Genomic DNA, 19974 nt, shown 5'->3' with positions numbered 1-19974 from the left:
GGAAAAAAAGAAAAAGGAATTCCTTCTTTCTCTTTCTCCCTAGCTGGCCTTTAATTAAGGAAAAAACTTTTTCATTTACTTGATTATTTTTAATTTTGTCTTATTTCAATCACGTTTTTTCTTTGTTGCCGGTTTTAAAATTAATAAAGCCATAACATCTTTCTCTTGCGCGTGTGCCAAGAATTTATCGAATTGATTCAAGAATATTGAAATGAATTTATGTAGAGTGTTTGTATACGAGAAGGTAGGGCGTTACGCTATTGGTGGGAGGTGCAAATTTCAAATTATCTATGAAATCACAAACTAATTTTACATTGTAAAGGTTTCACAATGCAAATTGATCTTTTAATTAGTAGAAGAATCGATAAAAAACACTAGATTCTCATTAATGCTCTCAATATTCAAGTGATGATTAAAATAAATTCCTGTACCTTATTTTCGTGTGGGTTTAACTTCGTGGAACCCTTCTTTCTTAATTTAATTAATAGCATTTTTTTTCTTTATTAAATTTTTTTGTTGTTGTTTTTAATTTGATCTCATTTCGGGGCGATGCAGTGGAGGAATTAACGTGCATGGCCACGTGGAAGGAAGGATCGACTCATTACTTGGTCGGCAAGCTAGTATCCAATCAACGTAAGGCTCATAGGCAATTTAAAGAGGAAGATCACTATAGGTGCTTTGTAAGTATTCATTCTATCGCGCTCACGTACCCGTATTAAAAGAGGAAATGACTTTACGTATAGATTCCCCTTTATACTCCAAACTACCTTATACCATAAGTTCATCTAAGATATGTTCCCCGTAAGTTTGTCACTGGTAACTTAGAAACTGGAGCTTGTCATGAAGTGAGTGAGGTAGGTCATAGATTCGAGGTAAAGCGAATACGCCTGGTGAGGTACTGCTGTCAAAGGCTTAGTAATGCAGACTAAATAGGAAGTCCTGCAAAATTAACCACCTAGTGTAGTCATTCAATTCTCGCTTCCGTCGTTCTCGAACTACCTCGAGCTGTAAGTCTCTAGCATTACGAAGTATAAATAGTGTCTTCATACTTATGGAAGGAACATATCTTATAAACTTATGCTTATATTTGACCCGGGCTAATTTCAGAAAATGAACTTTAGAAAGGCGACGTAGCTAAATTACCAGGGCGTCTTTTGAAGTTTCGGGTATACCATCTTTGCGAGTTTAATTATTTCGGTGTTTGTTTTACTTCGTTATTGTTTATATATGGTCTTCTAGTTGTTCTTGATTCGAACTTGTACAAATACAACAACCACTAGCATATAAATTTAAATATTCGTTAAGCCTTGGTTATTTTGAATTCAATAATTTGGCGCGGTAACTATTCGTAAAGTCACGTGCTATGAAGATGCGTTATGAATTTTGAAATTGCGCGCATTTAAAAAAATGTTAATGTCACGCGGTTGAATTTGGCTTAAACTTAATCGAAGTTAGTTTAATTATTTTAATGCCTTTACTGTAGGTTTACGAAAACTTGGGGGAGTACCGTGGTTTTCAAGTGTCACATTCGGCGGATTCAACCTGCGACGGTTTGGTAAATCCATACGAAGGTTCCCGGGTTCTTCAACTAACAATGAGTAAGTGACTTTCATATCCTTTTCGGAACACGGAATACCCCTCCGCCTTAAAGAACTGTTTATTTAATACTCGGTACTATTAAATCGTTTCGTTTCGTTTCGTTCGTGGTTCTTCTCCCCATTTCCTTTAATCATAAGTGAATAGTTTCTTCTCTAAGTTCCATGCAAGACATGGTTTTAAAAACGTAGCTCTATAGACTAAGACTATTGAACAAAGTGTTTAATGGTCTTAGCTCTGGACAAAACGGGAATTGAGATTTCAACTTGGATAAGAATTATTTTACTTGTGTCTTTAACGTATCTAGCTAAACCTCCGATGGTCGGATGCTTGTTTCCTCCATGGGCCACGGGACCTCACAGGTGGCATACGCTGGACGGTCGGAAGTCGTTCGTCTTCGGACACAAAAACACTACGCTGAGGATAGTCCACTCTCGCAGCGAGTTTCCGGACTCTAAGATCACGTGTTCCGAGGAGATTTACTCGGCGGTCAATACTACTACGGTTGTCGCTTACAGCATTGCCGGATGGTGAGGATTAACCCGACCCCTTCTTCTCCCCCCCCCCCTATTTTTTTTTACTTCCTCACCTCCTGCCGCTACTATTCCTTCCTGTGTCCGGAATTATTATTTCTGCCTTTCCCTTTTTCTGGCCTCTATTTTTCCACGGTCCATCCTAGTTTCTCTCTTTCCCCCCCCCCCTCCAAGCCCCCCGGTGTAAGTCCCTAATGGGTTTCGTGTCACTTTTTTTCGTTACCGTCCGGTCAATTTCGCTTGGCATCATGTTGTAGCGACGCTGGTTACGTTTGTATGACGTTTCACCGAAGGGACGGACAGATCTTCGAGCTACAAGTAGGTAGGTGGCAAAATGCCTTACGTCTATTCTTTTAATATCTTTCGTGGTAGCTATAGAATCACCAAGGCTTAAAAAATTACTATAAGAAGCGATGGTCCGAGTTCCTAGCTGCATTTTTTACGCCTTTTTCGCTACTTGAATATAGACTAGTACTTCATTTTTAAAAAGAGTATCGGCTTTCGGGAACCAATATTACGTTGATGTGTTGGAAACTTCGTTACATCTTATAATATTTTGAAATTTCGTAAATGATCTTAACCCGTACTATTTGTTTGGCTTGGAAAATACGTGTTTAATATTCCGGTTGCTTCCAAGCTGCTCAAAGACTATATTTCCTCGTAATATTGGTTTCTGATTCTCATACTCAAATTACCAATTCTTGGCATCGTCCTTCTTTATCGAAGTTCTTATATTACCATTCTCAACGGAAACTTCCTTTTGTCTAATGCTATTGGGAATGCGGTTGGTTTTTTTGGGGGGTCGTTACAAATGTATCGATCGTTTATTTTTCTTCTTTCTTTCTTTCTGTTGGGGCGCTGAGTTTAGTTGCGGGAATATAATTTTAGTATGTATTGCAATTGCCGAAACGTGGCAAAAAGGAAAGTTTAGCTTCATTCGGTATCATGATCTTCGTTGCAAACATTACCAACAATATTGAAGTTTCAAGTATTTGGCGCGAGAATAGTCACGCGCTCTTTTCAAATTAGGCTTAACACGTAAAAGCGGTTTAGAAAATTTAAACTTAACGAAATTTAAGTGTAAATTAACGTGTTTCATAAACTAAGCATATTTAGGCAATTTTCCGTAGACATATTTAATTGGTTTGCTATAAGATATTTTTGCGTTGGTTGGAAGACATCAGTCTTGGATGGCGTGTTAAGCCTAAATTAGTTAAATTTTGAAGGAGTTATAGCCTGTCTAAGTTATACCGTATTCGTGTTATAAAGTTTGGACTGTTTGTAATGCGCGATGGGGTTTGGGGTTGGGGATTAGGCGTGTGAATGAAGGGGGGATATTTGCGTCGGGGATGTTTGATTTATACGTGTAAAATTGTTTGGATATTCTAATAACGATCAATCGTTGGTATCTTTGTCGCGTGTGTTTGTTGCAGGAGATCTGGCAGTGACGCCTCAAGAAGCCTGTCAGGTCAACCACTTCGACCCGATTCACGCCCAGTTTCTAACATTAGTCAGTGCGTAAGCTGCGAAACTTTGACAAAACGTATCTCTTAAACAATCCCGCTATTTCTCATTTCCCGCCATAACAATCCGAAAGTCATTATAAACGCGGGCAAAGTTTTCCCTCGATTAATTACGGCGTACTTAATGATTTATTTCGCAGCTCCGTCTAGTGGGGCCGTCGAATGTCCTCCGCTGGCCTTGACCAACGGGATCAGGGCCCAAACCTCCGCGGTTTATCGTTCCTGTCGTGGCGGAAGCCAAGTCTCGGTCGTCGGATGTCAAACCCGCGACACCCTCGAGTTCCTTACCACCTGTGCCACTTACCGAGAGAAGAAAAGTACGTTTTCTAGCCTAGACAGTTGCTGGAGTGGCGTCTGCAATGTTGTACCATCACTCTAGATTCTTCATATAACACTTAAGCCTAAATTAGTTCTAGAAATGATCTACGGTTAAGCCGAATAACCTCTAGTTTCTTATGAAGTATTTAAGCCTTACCTTCTTGCTTCAAAAATAGTTAGGCCTAATTTTTGCAGTTCCTTCTAAAGAAGTTAAGCCTTAGGCCTAATCATCTAGCTTATTGGATCGGACATTTAATCATAAAACTAAGAGCTAAGCCTAATTGTTTTGTGTGTGTCAGCGTTCCGATGCCAAGGAGGCTGGGACGAAGACGACCGCAGTTACTTGATAGCTGAATTGCGAGGCTCGAGATCCAAGTACTGCATGGTCTTCTCATTAACGGAGAAGGTCACTTACTTCTCGGGTCTTCACGATACGTGCCATCGTTCCGTGATCCCAGGAATCACGGGAAATCTCACCTACAATATCTCGTCGGCGGGTGAGAATTTAAACGCCTTTTTCATATTTTTATGTCTACTGTTTCTCGCGCCCCCTTTTTCCGGGGAGTGCCACCGAGGAGAGAAAGAATGGCCCGGAAAGCCAGTTCCGGTCCCCGGACAACCAAATATATAGAGCCATCGATTTTCGAATCCAAAGTGGGCTAATCACCCCGGCTATAAAATCTCGTTTCGGCAAATAGCTAGACTATGATATTCCTAGTCGGGGTAAATGGTCATTTGTCGAGCAATCGAGCTGAAATATTCAGTTTAATGGACCCCTTTTTGGATTTTCTCTCTAGTCGTGCAGAGCATGGCAGAGAGTGTCTTTGATAGTAAATTTTTAAAGGGTTAGTCGCGTAAAATCCGCGTTTAACCATTGTGCCCAAGAGTTAATAGAAAGAGTGTGCTTAGATTAACTTAGTTGTTAATGCATCTTCCGTTAGCACGCCCCTGACTTCTGAAATTGAAATTAGAATGACCTTGAAATACTAGAGGCTCGTTCGCACCGTTGTTTCTATATCAACCCAGTTTACCTATCCCCTGTAGGGTTTATAACATTCATACTAAAACTAACACTAACACAACTTTTTCTTTCAATCCTTCCTTAACCCCATCTTTTGACTAACCCACGACTCTTCCTTCACCATCTACCGGCCAAAAACGGAACTAATAACAGGCGAGTGTGAAGAACTGGTCGATTTCAATGTTTCCGTCCGACGGTCCCTACTAACATTTTACGTCACGTGTTCTTGGACGATTTTAGTGTTTCTAGTAACGCGGTGACAATAATGGTGAAAGAAAACACAAAAACAAACCAAAACCAAAACAGAATACAGACATAATATATTTAAAAAAAAATTATGAAATAAAAAAAACTAGACGCGTACGTGGTGATAGACTATGAACATATCCACGACTTATAAAAAACCAAAATTAAGAAAAACTTAAAAAAGAGAACTCGATAAAAGTGAGAGCAATAACCTATACTAAAAACTGTGACTTGAAATTAATGAAAAATACAAGAAAACTATTTTGGACTTAGAAATTATAAACTGAAAAAATTTCGCCAAAAACTATATTTACCAAAAAGTGAAGAAATAATTATAAACTAACAAACAAACACATATTCCTGCCCCCTCCTTCTCCTCCTAAAAGATAAAGAAAAAACAAATCCTCAGGAAAAGAAATATATATTTAATTTATTTTCTTCATTAATTTAAGCTACTAATGCTTGCTAATTAATTACTAATTAATCTAAATATTAATTAACTAAAAGGTGTGACAAAATCTAGGAGAAATTATAAATACCCATCCCCGTATATTATTACACCATGAATAAAAAACCAAACCAAATTAGACTATAAATTTTGAACTGAACTGAATTGAAATTGAGAACGAAAGAGACAGAAATTATGATGGATTTAGTGAGTATATAAAAATTATAAGAGGCCAGCTTACGAAGTTTTTTTTTTTTTTTTAATTGCTTAAAAGAACCGGAAGTGGGTTATATTGGGGTGAAAAACGACAATTATCGACTTGAAACGAAAAAAAAATTGATTGGATGAAATTTGATATAAATATCGAGGCGGAAAAGCTCAAAAGAAAAAAAAAGATGTTTGCAATAAATGATGATATTATTTACCAAAATATCTTATTTCGTATTGGGTAAATGAAGAATTTGGTTAAAGTGCATATTGAGCTACGTGTGTATGGGCACAACGTAGCTTATTAGATGGTAGTTTGTTTGTTTGTGGTTTGTGGGTTTGTTAGTGCCGATCGAAAAACAAGTTTGGTCAGCAACTGCTTTAAAAAGATGCGGTAAAAGGTATTTGGAATGATAATTTTGCTACGATTAATCAATTATAGCGTTCAAGCAGGATTTTATGGCGTCTGTTAATCCCGTATCTCCTTCACTACCAGGTCAAATTGCCTAGAAAGATCAAGGAAGGTCGCTGGAGTCAAATCTTGCAATATGTTTGCGTTCAAAAACAGAGCAATGGCAATTTTTATTTTAAATTAATTTTGGCAACAATGTTTTCGTGATATTGAAATACCTTATTATTTAACGGTATCTGATTGCGAAATTCTTTCGTTACTTTGTCTTCAACTGTTACATATCTATATTGATTCACCTTCATTTTTAGTAACCTATGAAATCGTTAACTTTGATTAGCTGCAATTAGAAAAAAAAAAGCCAGAAAACAAGGACATTCTATAAAGTGGCAATGAAATGAATTTACCTGTTTATAGATTATTATTATTATTATTACCGTAAATTCAATGCTTAAAATCCTCACAGTGTACCTGAAGATTAGGGAGAACACGTATTATTGATTTTCCATCCACTTCAAACAGGGATTACTGTGGATTACTTATGACAGCTTTTTCAAATGTAAATTGCCCTTGCGTCATTCTCGGAATACGTGTCTACTTTTCACACTTCAAAACTTCAGGTATTGATAGCAACTATAATCCATGTTCGTGGGTGTTGACTAACCACTAATACTTCAGTACCTGAATAAACATTCACTCAATGCTTAATTAATAACTCAAGTCAACCATAAATAATCACATCCTTTCAGCCTTGAGAAAAATATAATAATAAAACTTACGCGTAGTAGACTTTTAGTTTTTTTTTATTATTTCTTTATACCTTTAATTTTTCTATAAGTAAAACATTTTGATAATAGATGAAGGTCAAATAAATGACTGAGGAGTTTTAGTTTCAACTTTTTCCGCTTCTCCTAGCGCCGCACCAAGTTCTACCCAATTTGTTAATATTTTCACTTTTCGAATCAACTTCAAAGTGTTCGGTACTAAGGCGGGCCATTTGTTCAATTGTTTATCTTGTTGAATTCTTTCAAGTTACGATATCATGGCTGTTACTGTGAAATACACTCAAGTAAGTTAAGTTTATTTGCATAAATATTGCAAATAATATAGCATTTTTCTATTTCTTTCGTCTGGGTTAAATTAGTGATAAGTGTAAAATTGAAAGTAAAAAAAAACATTTGAGTTGTATTAAATTGCAGAAACTGTATTAGATAGTTATAGTTTCTATTTAATTTTTATTTATGTGATTTTATACTTAAAGTAATTAAGCTTGGTCTTTTTTAATCACGGAAGTTATTAACAAATTTATTTATCTATAGTTTGTTGAATTATCTAATTAAGTAAAATAGGAGTGAAGTTTGAACGAACTTTTTTTTGAAATGTAAACGCGAACGTCAGATGCCCAATGCCTTCTTTAACTTGACGTCCGGCGTTCGAGTTTGCGCGTAATTGTGAAAATTCTCTGGTTTCAACATCAGAAACGCCATAAACGAGCTCTGAAACAACGTGTACCCTACATCTGTTTACACATGTGGTATATGCACGCTATTTCATACATACATCATTCATATCGCGTTGCCGTTTTTATAACAAGGACAAATTTGGTCTTCCCGTACACTGAATAACATCTTAACCTACCTGTTGATAACTTCAAAGTTAATAAGCTTTCGAATGCCGGAAAGACTCGGGTTTCGAATACGAGTAGATATTTCAGTTTTATTTAATTGGAGTTAGTCCTTACCTTTAAAATTTACGTCAAACCCCTTTTAAATATAGAATTATACAAAAATAACGCGATAGATATTTAAAAATATTAACAAGAAAAGAAAGTTCGAAGTATATCGTTAAAGAATTTTCAAACACGAACAAATTAAAAAAAAATAAATTTCATTTTAGAATTTAATCGTTTTATAATTGTTAAGTAAGAAATATCGATAAATGTGAGACCTCCCATTGAAGTAAAGGTGTTTATAACTATTGGTTCTCCAGGGATAGATCGGTTCAACGAAATTTAGTTTTGATCATAAAATATTGTAGCAAAATGTTGAGTTGGAGAAAATAAATTTTACTCTGAAACAAGCCTACATTAAACGGTTTCATACTAATTGTTAAGTTCCTAATGGTCACGTGGCAAACTGATCAATTTTGTACAATAAATTAGTTTTCAAGGTTTTACTCGAAATTTATGTACGTGTTTATATAAGTTATGTCACTTTTTTGCCAATTTCTCGTGAACAGATTTTTATCAACAATAATTTCGTCGACTCGAAAAGCGGCAAGGTTTTTCCGGCTTTGAACCCATCGACCGCCGAGAAAATTGTCGATGTCCAAGAAGGTGACAAGTACGAAGTTGAACAAGCCGTGTCCGCCGCGAAAGCCGCCTTTAAGTTTGGTTCGACATGGAGAACCATGGATGCTTCGGGTAGAGGCCGACTGATCTACAAGTTAGCTGATTTAATCGAAAGAGATAGCGATTACTTAGCTGTAAGATGACGGTGCTTTGACGTGACGTACCCTAGCCTAAAATATACCTAACGTGTCCGATTCCTTCAATAGAATCTCGAAACCCTTAACAATGGTAAACCCTTAGTACAATCCAAGATGGACATCAATATGGCTATCCGAACTTTGAGATACTTCGCTGGATATGCTGATAAAATTCATGGCAAAACCATTCCCGCTGGTAAGAATTAATGGAACATTAAACTGACCATTAACTTTTCACCTTCGAATGTTTATTTGCTTTCACAGATGGTAACATCTTCTCAATGACCCGAATCGAACCCGTTGGAATTTGCGGGATGATCTTGCCCGTACGTACCTAGCCCTTGACCCCATTATAATTACTAACAAGTATTTTTATTTAGTGGAACTTTCCTGTTATGATGGTTACCAATAAGATTGCCCCTGCTTTGGCGGCTGGTAACGTAGTTATCATCAAGCCAGCTGAACAAACACCTTTGACCGCGTTGTATCTCGCTGCCTTGACCAAGGAAGCTGGCTTCCCAGATGGAGTCATCAATGTTATTCCAGGATATGGGCCCACCGCTGGTGGAGCTATCACGGCCCACATGGATGTTGACCATGTGTCATTTACTGGCTCAACTGAGGTGCTATACCTAATTAAACTTAATTACTTTACCATAATTTCTATTGTAACTTAAATTGTGGGAGTATTTCGATATAGGTTGGTAAAATTATCCAAGAAACCGCTGGCAAATCCAACGCCAAGAGAGTAACCTTGGAAATGGGTGGTAAAAGCCCATTGGTTGTTTTTGCCGACGCTGATTGTAAGTTTTCCAAAAGTTCTCGTATCTGGATCAGTTCGGTTTTCTTACCATGCAGGATTGGGTTTCGTTTACAGTGAACTTGGCAGTACCGATTGCCCACGAAGGTGTGTTCTTCAACCAGGGACAATGTTGCTGCGCTGGAAGCAGAACTTATGTCCAAGAAGAAATTTACGATGAATTTGTTAAGAGAAGCCGAGAACTTGCCAGCAAGAGAGTTGTCGGTGATCCTTACAAAGCAACCACCCAACAAGGACCCCAAGTACGTCCTCTATTACCTCTAAAAGTTTAGATGGATGGCCGCTAAGTAATACCTACTTAAACTCTGATGCAGATTGACAACGATCAATTCACCAAGATCTTGGACTTGATCGACTCTGGCAAGAAAGAGGGCGCTAAGGTTGAATGTGGTGGGGATCGCGTACCCGGAGTTAAGGGTTACTACGTCCAACCCACTGTTTTCTCTAATGTTAATGAGGATATGAGAATAGCCAAGGAAGAGATTTTTGGACCAGTTCAACAGCTAATTAAGTTCAAGACCATGGAGGAAGTAATTGAGAAATCGAACAAAACCTTTTATGGATTGGCTGCCGGTGTCTTTACCAGTGATATCAACAAGGCTTTGACTTACTCGTCCGCCGTTCGAGCTGGAACCGTGTGGTAAGTTCTTATATATAAACAAGACTAATTAACATTCAAAATAATGATTAACCTTAAATTTTCAAAGGGTGAACTGTTTCTTGGCCTTCTCTCCGCATACACCATTTGGTAAGTTTACTTTAAAAATATTACTATGAAATTAATTAACGAACTTCTTTAATTGTTTAATTAAAGGTGGATTCAAAATGAGTGGACATGGACGAGAATTGTAAGATTTAATACATTGCAACTCTTGCCAAGCCTTGCCCATTTATCTAATAATTATTTTTCGGTACAGTGGAGAAGATGCTTTGAAAGAATACAGCGAAATTAAAACCGTAAGTACTTAAGACTTATTTTTAATTAGTGTTGAAATAATATTGCTAATTTGTACAAAAATATTCAGATCACTATTCAAGTACCCCAGAAGAATTCGTAAAGTCATTAAATAAATATCAGGAAATATTTGAAATTGAATCGGCATAGATGATAAATTAATAAAGATGTTATTTTGTTTTTGACAGTCAGCCAACTCGATAATATAATCTCTAACTTTTTCCTTATCTTTTAGTTGTTCTTTTCAAACCAGTATCTCTTATAATATAAAGGGGGCGGTATGTCTCGATTCCTGTCCTTGAAGCTTCCATTATCTTATTTTCGGTAATTGAAAAAATTGTATAGTCATGATAGGGTTATTATCTACTATCTAGTTTTATAAATATATAAATTGTCCTTGATCTCTAATTAGCACCCTTACTCCATGGATATTTATGCTTACACAATATCCGTTTTTCGCGGGACGACACCAAAAGGGAGGGAGGGATTTATTAAAATCAACATTCTTTAACAATTTTTTTTCGGACAATTGAAACTATTCTTTTGTTTAAAGAACGTTAAAAATATAATGTAATGGTAATGTAATGGTAAACGGTGACCATGAAACCATTTAGCGACAGATTTAGCATTATTTATTGCGTTTCAGCATAAGTTAATAAGTTTGTCACTGGTTACTGAAAACTTGTCATGAAGTGAATGAGGTAGGTCATAGATTCGAGGTAAAGCGACGCCTGGTGAGGCGCTGCCAAAGGATTAGGCCTATAATACTTGTGTAACATATCTTATAAACTAATAGTATCAGATATTGATAAATGGCAACGCGTAAACAATATCCAGACTCCATCTTATCTCAACCTTGACGTTGATACAGTCAAAGGCAGGGAACTACTTTTTCCTGGCCCCAAACTGTAAACAGTACGGCACCGCACCGCACCTATAAAAGGCCTTGAAAGCTGAGCTGTCATTACATTTGTGTCTTTGAATTTGCCGGTGAAGGACAGCTCATAGCAGACGATTTCCTTAGTTACTGTTACAATCATGGCAACGCCGGTTGAAGTGAAATATACTCAGGTTAGTTAAAGATTAATTAATAATTGTCACGTTAATTTAAATAATAATAACTTAGTAGTTATTATTAATTTTGTATAATATACGGTACCGAAGATTGTCTTATAAATGGAAATATATTTTTAAATAATATTTTACTAAGCCTTGGTCATATATGGCTTCATCTGTTCATCAGAGACTCAACCACTCCGCTCCACCCGGGCCAATTATATTTAATCTTACACTTTAATCGCAGATTTTTATCAATAACGAATTCGTAAATTCGAAATCGGGCAAGGTTTTCCCTGCTCTTAACCCATCAACCGCCGATAAAATCTGCGATGTTCAAGAAGGGGACAAGTATGAAATTGACCTTGCTGTCGAAGCAGCCAAAGCTGCTTTCAAACTTGGTTCAACATGGAGAACTATGGATGCTTCAGCTAGAGGAAGACTTGTTTATAAATTAGCCGACCTTATTGAAAGAGATCTTGACTATTTGGCTGTAAGTTAACTAAATGTTATTGTTTAAATTTAATTCTAATCATATGCATGTATGACAACTACTACAGAAACTCGAAACACTGAATAATGGAAAGCCACTTGGCCAATCCATCATGGATATGCAAAGTGCTGTCAAAGTCCTTCGTTATTACGCTGGATACGCTGATAAAATTCATGGCAAAACTATCCCAGCTGATGGCGACATCTTCTCTATGACTCGTATTGAACCTATTGGAATATGTGGCATGATTTTGCCGGTAAGTCACAAACTTCATCATTGAAAGTTAATTAGCCCTTTAATTACATCAATTTAATTTTACAGTGGAACTTTCCATTGGTTATTCTTGCCCTTAAAACGGGTCCCGCTTTAGCCGCCGGCAACGTTGTTATTGTAAAACCAGCTGAACAGAGTCCATTAACAGCTCTGTATTACGCTTCGCTCGTTAAAGAAGCCGGGTTCCCACCTGGTGTTGTGAACATTATTCCCGGTTACGGACCCACAGCTGGTGCTGCCATATCTGGTCACATGGAAATTGACGCGGTATCCTTCACTGGTTCAACCGAAATTGGAAAAATCATCCAGGAAGCCGCTGGAAAGTCCAATGCTAAACGTGTCACCCTTGAAATGGGAGGAAAGAGCCCCTTGGTGGTGTTTGCTGATGCTAATTGTAAGTGTATTTAATTAAACCAAGTTAATTAGGTCTTAAGTTATATTTTTCAATAGTGGATGAAGCTGTTAAAGCCGCCCATGAAGCTGTATTCTTTAATCAAGGTCAAGTTTGCTGTGCCGGTTCAAGGACTTATGTTGAAGAATCAATTTACGATGAATTTGTTAGTAAAAGTCGCGAGTTGGCTCTTAAAAGAGTCGTTGGCGATCCCTTGTCATTAAAAACTGAACAAGGACCTCAGGTTTGTCAATTTAATTCAGTAATTTAGATCAGAATTAATTAATTTAATCTTAATTAATTAATTAACTTCCAGATTGACAATGATCAATTCAATAAAATCTTGGAATTGATCGAATCTGGGAAGAAAGAAGGAGCCAAGGTTGAATGTGGTGGAAACCGATTGTCCAATGTTAAGGGATACTTTGTGGAACCCACCGTATTCTCTGGGGTTACTGGAAACATGAGAATTGCCAAAGAGGAAATTTTTGGACCCGTTCAACAATTGATCAAGTTCAAAACATTGGAAGAAGTTATCGAGAAATCAAATGATACAACTTATGGATTAGCTGCTGGTGTTTTTACTTCGGATATTAATAAAGCCCTTATGTATTCAAGCGCAGTTCGAGCTGGAACTTTATGGTAAGTTTGTAACACTGTTTGTTTTTAATACTCCTAAAACTTCTCTACTAACCCTAAAAACGCCCTAAATCCGTTGGTTAGAAGTTTCACAAATAGGCTTATCAAAGCTGAAATATCCAACTTATTTTAAAAATAAGTTTGAATCTAACTAATTTTGAGAGTTTTTAATAAGGATTTATCATTAGTTTTCTAATTAACCTATTATTTTTGAGGATGAAAAACGATTTTCAAGTTTGAGAGTAGACTTAAAATAAGTTATGATTTACGAATGTAGAGTTTCAGGCTGTCTGCTCTTATGTCTGAAGTCCAAGGCTTGATATATATAATGTTAAAGGGTTAGATTTGTCAAAGCTGAAATATCTAACCTAATTTATAAATAAGTCTGAATTTAACTAATTTTGGGAGTTTTTAATAAGGATTTGTCATTATTTTTCTAATTAACCAATCATTTTTGGGGATGAAAAGCGAGTTAAAAGTTTGGGAGGTAGAGCTTAAAATAACTACGAATTAAAACTGTCTGCTCTTATGTCTGAAGTCCTAGGCTTAAGTTATATATAATGTTACCAAACAGACTGATCAAAGCTGAAAGATCTTAAATAATTTTAAAAAATAAGTCTGAATATAAGGAATTTTGAGAGTTATTCATAAGGAATTTTCATTAGTTTTCTAATTAACCAATTATTTTTGGGGATGAGAAAAGATTTAAAAGTTTGAAAGTTCGCTTTTAAATAACTACGAATTTAAACTGTCTGCTCTTATGTCTGAAGTCCAAGGCTTAACGTATAGAATTTTAAAGGGTTATTACTAACTGAATTGAAATTATGTAAAGGGTCAATTGTTTCCTGGCTACAATGCCTCAAACTCCATTTGGAGGATTTAAATCTTCTGGACATGGGAGAGAATTGTAAGAAACGTTTTAATGATATCTAATTAGTTTTAATTTAAATTAATGGTAGGCCTAATCATTTTTAATAAAAACTACTTAAATATAGTGGTGAAGATGGTTTGAAGGAATATACCGAAATTAAAACGGTAATTAATAACATTCAAATGTTTTAATTAACTTTTAAATACCAGAGGTTGTACTTTAAACCATGGTTTATTCTTGTAACAGATTACTGTTAAGATCCCCCAGAAGAATTCCTAAAATGGATGATTTCTTGGCGCATGCTCAATCCCAGTGAGATCTGAAGGTCAATTTCAATTAGCTTTAGTCAAAAAAATTAATGTAATACTCATATTTCGTTAAAAAATAAAAGATTGTTTCATTTTAAAAAGTTTTAATTTATTTGTTTAATGATATTATTGGGTTGTTCAACCATGGTTCGCAAGTTCCATTGTGAAGTTCGGGGTTCGATAAATAGTCGTAAGGTGGATTTCTAGGTGGGACTGATGTACGGTGGTATTCTTGCAATGTGTTAAACAGGTAGGCTTTTACCTGAAAAATATGCAAGGAACGGTTTAAGTGATACTGGGATGTTCTTAGTCTTGGGTATTTCAAAGTTTCAAACCCCCATAAGTTACGATAGAGGGATGTTTTAAACTAACTTACATCGGGTCTGATATTGATAATATTTTTGAATTCGCATGGATCCTCCTTTACATTGAAGAGACACATTCCTTTGCTCAATGCGTCACGTTATCCGTTAGCGTTCGGAAAGGTGAACAAGAAAAGTCGTTTAGTGTGGTTTTTTGAAAATTCAAAATTACTGTATAAATAATTGAATTTGGTAATCAGATTATACAGTACTTGATGTATGTTGTATATTATCAGAAGGGCATAACAGAAGAAGGATGACACTCTGTATCCTCTTAATGCTTTAGTTCTGTAACGTCATTCTTCCCAGGTTCACCCTTTTAGTTTGCTTTCCCGCTCATCAAACTACAAATGGGCATCGCACCGTAAGGTGAATTCAATAGTTGTTTGGCACTAAATCCCCAGCAATCATCCCACAAACCTCGTCTTGACGTGGGACAAAATGCACAAGCGCGCCTTGCCAAATATTTAAACGCTAATAGAGTAATGATGAGGGAACTATTTATCGCGTATGTGATTCGGTTTAGTAACCTTGCTCTAAGTGTTCCGATGTTGGGAAGAGTGACGTTACACTCACCCAGCTTTGTGGTACACTTCTCTCGAAGAGAAGTATTATATACTTCTGATATTATGTATTTATTTTGTACGTAAATATTTTTACGAATCAGGCCTAATTCGCTCGCTCAAATATTCATGTTGTGAAGAGTTACTTTCACGTTTTGAAGAGTTTTATTCATTAATTTCTATAGTAAAAAATATCTTTAACTGCCCTGGTAGTAGGAATGTGAGTAATCAGGACAAATAAAAAGGAATCTTTGACCTTGAAGGGACCGGTTCCCACGAGAATAAAACTTTAAAAACTTTCAAGCATCGATATCGATATGGGAGAGAATTCAGTGTTTGAAAAAAACGGGAAAAAATAGAGGCTAGATTATTTAGCAAAAAAAAATTGAGAAAATTACTCGAATACGTGGTTAAGATATCAAGAAAAGAAGGTTTCGGTACCTCATCAAAATTAATGCCTAAGTATAAAGTAACAAATTAAGTAAAGTGAAAAGACAGTTTAGATTGAAAGACATATTGAGTTCATTGGATTTTCCCTGATTTAATAAACCGTTTCGATTCAACTAAAGCAAAATTGGGTGACTTGTTACTAATCAGAGTGATTCTTTGAAGTTACGAACGGGGACTATGGTTTTGATTTTTCAGTCGGTCGGAACATTTAAAAACAAGGCGACCCAAGGGCTCGTAATAGTAGCCACATCGTACCGTAATTAACAGGCGTACAGAGAAAATTTGAGTGAATAGCCCCTCGATGCGCTACCTTTAACTGTTGTAAAATTATTACTTAAATTTTTTTACTTCTGTTATAATTATAATAGTGTGACACGAACGGAAAACGTATTTTTGGCATTAAAATAGCAATTAATTCAAATGAAATTACGTGATTCTGACGTAAAAACCTATAAGGAATCGAATGGAAGTGGTCGCAAGACCGTAGGCTTAGCAGTTGATTAGTTGTTCCACTAATTATGGCTATCCGCATTTTTAAAGGCTACAATCTCTGGCCTCCCAGTGTATCAAGTGATGTTGATGCTCTATAATTAGAGCAAGAACCTTAATTATCCTAATATTGGATATTGTCACGTGACCCATTTGTAACGAAACATGATTTTTTATATATTTAACCATACTCAGTTATATTTGCTCATGATAGAGCCCAAGAAAAATAACGTCACGGAAAAACCCCTTTCGTATTCGTACCAAAAACGAAAAAAGAAGCTAGCTCCCCTTTGATAAGAAACTTGTCTTAGCCCTATCCTTATCTACCTAGATAGAAGATTGAAGCTAAGACCATTAATGGTCTTTGGCACACGCACTTATAAAAGGCCTTCAAAGCAGAGCTGTCATGGCATTTGTGTCTTTGAATTTACCGGTGAAGGTTAGCATACGATTTCCTCAGTTTCAATCATGGCAACACCGGTTGAAGTGAAATATACTCAGGTTAGTTAAACATTAATTAATAATTGGCACGTTAATTTAAATAATAATAACTTAGTCCTTATTATTAACTAGCTGTTGCCCGCGGGGTCGCTCGCGTGTAATAAGAACTTCCATCAAAATGATGTAAAGAATGGATAGATTTTAGTGATGACTAATATTTTTGTAGCACCCTAGGAGCGAAGGCACTCGGCCTTGCCCGTCAGCCCGTCGGGACGTTTTTTATTACGTTTCATGCGGACATTATTCCATAAAGAAGTGTTTTTTTAATTTCTGGCCGCCATTTGAAAAGATGGCAACAAATCGAACCCGAAAGACCATTCAGCCCGTCTATAGGTTAAAGGAAACCAGTGTACTAAATATTTGCGAAATCGGTTGAAACACGCGGACTTCGCTGCATAGAGTAGATTTTTTGCATTTCTGGGCGCCATTTTTTAAGATGGCGGCGGATTGTAAAAATCTTTCTTAGTACGCGCTTACTACTTATGAGTGACGTTCCTGCAAATTTTCAGCCTTCTAGGGCAAGTGGTTTGGGCTGGGCGTTGATTATCAGTCAGTCTCTCAGTCTGTCAGTCAGTCAGTCAGGACTTTGATTTATATATTATTATTATATTAATTAATTTTGTATTATATGCGGTACCGAAGGTTGTCTTAAAAATGGCAACATTTTTAAGCAATATTTTACAACGCCTTGGTCGTTTATGGCTTCATCATCAGGGCAGCTGACTCCAACCAATATATTTAATCCTAAACTTTAAACGCAGATCTTTATCAATAACGAATTCGTAAACTCTAAATCGGGTAAAGTTTTCCCTGCTCTTAACCCATCAATCGCGGATAAAATCTGCGATGTTCAAGAAGGGGATAAATACGAAATTGACCTTGCTGTCGAGGCAGCTAAAGCTGCATTCAAACTTGGTTCAACATGGAGAACTATGGATGCTTCAGCTAGAGGAAGGCTTATTTATAAATACACCGACCTTATTGAAAGAGATCTTGACTATTTGGCTGTAAGTTAAGTAAATGTTATTGTTTAAATTTAATTCTAAACATTTACATGCGTGACAACTACAGAAACTCGAAACACTAAATAATGGAAAGCCACTCGGCCAATCCATCATGGATATACAAAATGCTGTCAAAATCCTTCGTTATTACGCTGGATACGCTGATAAAATTCATGGCAAAACTATCCCAGCTGATGGCGAAATATTCTCAATGACTCGCATGGAACCTGTTGGAATATGTGGCATGATTTTACCGGTAAGTTCAAAACTTTATGATTAAAAGTTAACCCTTTAATTACATTAATTTAATTTTACAGTGGAACTTTCCATCAGTTGATCTTGCCCTTAAAACGGGTCCCGCTTTAGCCGCTGGCAACGTTGTTATTGTAAAACCGGCTGAACAGACTCCATTAACAGCTCTGTATTACGCTTCACTTGTTAAAGAAGCCGGGTTCCCACCTGGTGTTGTCAACATTATTCCCGGTTACGGACCCACAGCCGGTGCTGCCATATCTGGTCACATGGAAATTGACGCGGTATCCTTCACTGGTTCAACCGAAATTGGAAAAATCATCCAGGAAGCTGCAGGAAAATCCAATGCTAAACGTGTCACCCTTGAAATGGGAGGAAAGAGCCCCTTGGTGGTGTTTGCTGATGCTAATTGTAAGTAAATTTAATCAAACTAAGTTAATTATGTTAATTAAGTTATGTTTTTCAATAGTGGATGAAGCTGTTAAAGCCGCCCATGAAGCTGTATTCTTTAATCAAGGTCAAGTTTGCTGTGCCGGTTCAAGGACTTATGTTGAAGAATCAATTTACGATGAATTTGTTAGTAAAAGTCGAGAATTGGCTCTTAAAAGAGTCGTCGGCGATCCCTTCTCATCAAAAACCGAACAAGGACCTCAGGTTTGTCAATTTAATTCAGTAATTTAGATCAGAATTAATTAATTTAATCTTAATTAATTAATTAACTTCCAGATTGACAATGATCAATTCAATAAAATCTTGGAATTGATCGAATCTGGGAAGAAAGAAGGAGCCAAGGTTGAATGTGGTGGAAACCGATTGTCCAATGTTAAGGGATACTTTGTGGAACCCACCGTTTTTTCTGGGGTTACTGGAAACATGAGAATTGCCAAAGAGGAAATTTTTGGACCCGTTCAACAATTGATCAAGTTCAAAACATTGGAGGAAGTTATCGAGAAATCAAATGATACAACTTATGGATTAGTCGCCGGGGTTTTTACTTCAGATATTAATAAAGCTCTCATGTATTCAAGCGCAGTTCGAGCTGGAACTTTATGGTAAGTTTGTTTTAGGCTTATTAAAGCTGAAATATCTAACTTATTTTAAAAATAAGTTTGAATTTAACTAATTTTGAGAGTTTTTAATAAGGATTTGTCATTATTTTTCTAATTAACCAATTATTTTTGGGGATGAGAAAAGATTTAAAAGTTTGGGAGGTAGAGCTTAAAATAACTACGAATTTAAACTGTCTGCTCTTATGTCTGAAGTCCTAGGCTTAAGATATAAATAATGTTAAAGGGTTATTACTAACTGAATTGAAATTATGTAAAGGGTCAATTGTTTCCTGGCTACAATGCCTCAAACTCCATTTGGAGGATTTAAATCTTCTGGACATGGGAGAGAATTGTAAGAAACTTTTTAATGATATCTAATTAGTTTTTATTTAAATTAGTGATAGGCCTAATCATATTAATAAAAAATTTAAATATAGTGGTGAAGATAGTTTGAAGGAATATACCGAAATTAAAACGGTAATTAATAACATTCAATTGTTTCAATTGTTTTAATTAACTTTTAAATACCAGAGGTTGTACTTTAAACCATGGTTTATTCTTGTAACAGATTACTGTTAAGATCCCCCAGAAGAATTCCTAAAATGGACGATTTCTTGGCGCATGCTCGATCAATTTCAATTAGCTTTAGTCAAAAAATTAATGTAATACTCACATTTCGTTAAAAATAAAAGCGTGATTCATTTTAAAAA

General features: G+C 36.2%; 5 protein-coding genes across 7 annotated transcripts in view; 4 read left to right on the top strand and 1 right to left on the bottom strand.

The window, feature by feature from the left end:
• The window catches only part of LOC149709810 (uncharacterized), a 76129-nt gene extending 70514 nt beyond the window's left edge, over nucleotides 1-5615 (top strand). The window contains exons 6-13 of one of the 2 annotated variants that reach the window (XM_089857918.1): nucleotides 556-680; nucleotides 1484-1598; nucleotides 1904-2126; nucleotides 2387-2451; nucleotides 3563-3643; nucleotides 3793-3969; nucleotides 4270-4467; nucleotides 5145-5615. In XM_089857918.1, coding sequence (XP_089714044.1) covers nucleotides 556-680; nucleotides 1484-1598; nucleotides 1904-2126; nucleotides 2387-2451; nucleotides 3563-3643; nucleotides 3793-3969; nucleotides 4270-4467; nucleotides 5145-5251 — 1091 coding nt within the window. In that variant the 3' untranslated portion in view covers nucleotides 5252-5615. Of the gene's footprint in view, nucleotides 1-555; nucleotides 681-1483; nucleotides 1599-1903; nucleotides 2127-2386; nucleotides 2452-3562; nucleotides 3644-3792; nucleotides 3970-4269 lie in introns of both variants that reach the window. The other variant, XM_089857917.1, reaches the window with a different exon arrangement.
• Nucleotides 5616-7218: 1603 nt separating this feature from the next.
• Nucleotides 7219-10754, top strand: LOC149709809 (retinal dehydrogenase 2-like). The gene is made up of 12 exons (XM_089857925.1): nucleotides 7219-7370; nucleotides 8540-8785; nucleotides 8858-8984; nucleotides 9053-9114; nucleotides 9169-9411; nucleotides 9489-9591; nucleotides 9666-9850; nucleotides 9923-10248; nucleotides 10316-10356; nucleotides 10423-10456; nucleotides 10526-10565; nucleotides 10634-10754. Exons 1-12 carry the CDS (start codon nucleotides 7344-7346, stop codon nucleotides 10664-10666), a joined length of 1467 nt encoding a protein of 488 aa, XP_089714051.1. The 5' UTR covers nucleotides 7219-7343; the 3' UTR covers nucleotides 10667-10754.
• Nucleotides 10755-11396: 642 nt separating this feature from the next.
• LOC149709808 (retinal dehydrogenase 2-like) lies at nucleotides 11397-14695 on the top strand. The gene is made up of 9 exons (XM_089857923.1): nucleotides 11397-11634; nucleotides 11867-12112; nucleotides 12180-12368; nucleotides 12434-12779; nucleotides 12836-13020; nucleotides 13093-13418; nucleotides 14248-14322; nucleotides 14411-14450; nucleotides 14533-14695. Exons 1-9 carry the CDS (start codon nucleotides 11602-11604, stop codon nucleotides 14563-14565), a joined length of 1473 nt encoding a protein of 490 aa, XP_089714049.1. The 5' UTR covers nucleotides 11397-11601; the 3' UTR covers nucleotides 14566-14695.
• On the bottom strand, nucleotides 14679-15731 carry LOC149709807 (arylsulfatase J-like). 2 transcript variants are annotated; one of them, XM_089857938.1, is made up of 3 exons: nucleotides 15377-15731; nucleotides 14971-15300; nucleotides 14679-14856 (listed from the first exon to the last, which is right to left on the bottom strand). In XM_089857938.1, exons 2-3 carry the CDS (start codon nucleotides 15034-15036, stop codon nucleotides 14704-14706), a joined length of 219 nt encoding a protein of 72 aa, XP_089714064.1. In that variant the 5' UTR covers nucleotides 15037-15300; nucleotides 15377-15731; the 3' UTR covers nucleotides 14679-14703. The 2 variants fall into 2 exon arrangements, with proteins under 2 accessions (XP_089714064.1, XP_089714065.1); XM_089857939.1 differs by having other exon boundaries at nucleotides 14971-15127; nucleotides 15617-15720.
• Nucleotides 15732-15747: 16 nt separating this feature from the next.
• On the top strand, nucleotides 15748-19974 carry LOC149709806 (retinal dehydrogenase 2-like). Its single transcript, XM_089857924.1, has 9 exons — nucleotides 15748-16959; nucleotides 17721-17966; nucleotides 18031-18219; nucleotides 18281-18626; nucleotides 18685-18869; nucleotides 18942-19267; nucleotides 19542-19616; nucleotides 19702-19741; nucleotides 19833-19974. Exons 1-9 carry the CDS (start codon nucleotides 16927-16929, stop codon nucleotides 19863-19865), a joined length of 1473 nt encoding a protein of 490 aa, XP_089714050.1. The 5' UTR covers nucleotides 15748-16926; the 3' UTR covers nucleotides 19866-19974.

This window comes from Phalangium opilio, unplaced genomic scaffold (genome assembly GCF_054372755.1).
Source record: "Phalangium opilio isolate 3A_F unplaced genomic scaffold, DU_Popi_V2 ptg000011l_1, whole genome shotgun sequence".
Classification (NCBI taxonomy): domain Eukaryota; kingdom Metazoa; phylum Arthropoda; class Arachnida; order Opiliones; family Phalangiidae; genus Phalangium; species Phalangium opilio.
This window is presented reverse-complemented; position numbering and strand designations above follow the sequence as displayed.

Coding starts and splice junctions, on each gene's coding strand:
- LOC149709808 (XM_089857923.1), top strand. CDS start 11,602: ATGGCAACGCCGGTTGAAGTGAAATATACTCAG. Junction 11,635..11,866: donor TTGAAGTGAAATATACTCAG/GTTAGTTAAAGA, acceptor CTTTAATCGCAG/ATTTTTATCAATAACGAATT. Junction 13,021..13,092: donor AAACTGAACAAGGACCTCAG/GTTTGTCAATTT, acceptor ATTAACTTCCAG/ATTGACAATGATCAATTCAA.
- LOC149709806 (XM_089857924.1), top strand. CDS start 16,927: ATGGCAACACCGGTTGAAGTGAAATATACTCAG. Junction 16,960..17,720: donor TTGAAGTGAAATATACTCAG/GTTAGTTAAACA, acceptor CTTTAAACGCAG/ATCTTTATCAATAACGAATT. Junction 17,967..18,030: donor GAGATCTTGACTATTTGGCT/GTAAGTTAAGTA, acceptor TGACAACTACAG/AAACTCGAAACACTAAATAA.
- LOC149709809 (XM_089857925.1), top strand. CDS start 7,344: ATGGCTGTTACTGTGAAATACACTCAA. Junction 7,371..8,539: donor TTACTGTGAAATACACTCAA/GTAAGTTAAGTT, acceptor TCTCGTGAACAG/ATTTTTATCAACAATAATTT. Junction 10,457..10,525: donor AGTGGACATGGACGAGAATT/GTAAGATTTAAT, acceptor TTTTCGGTACAG/TGGAGAAGATGCTTTGAAAG.
- LOC149709807 (XM_089857938.1), bottom strand. CDS start 15,036: ATGTGTCTCTTCAATGTAAAGGAGGATCCATGCGAATTCAAAAATATT. Junction 14,857..14,970: donor TTATCAATATCAGACCCGAT/GTAAGTTAGTTT, acceptor CATATTTTTCAG/GTAAAAGCCTACCTGTTTAA.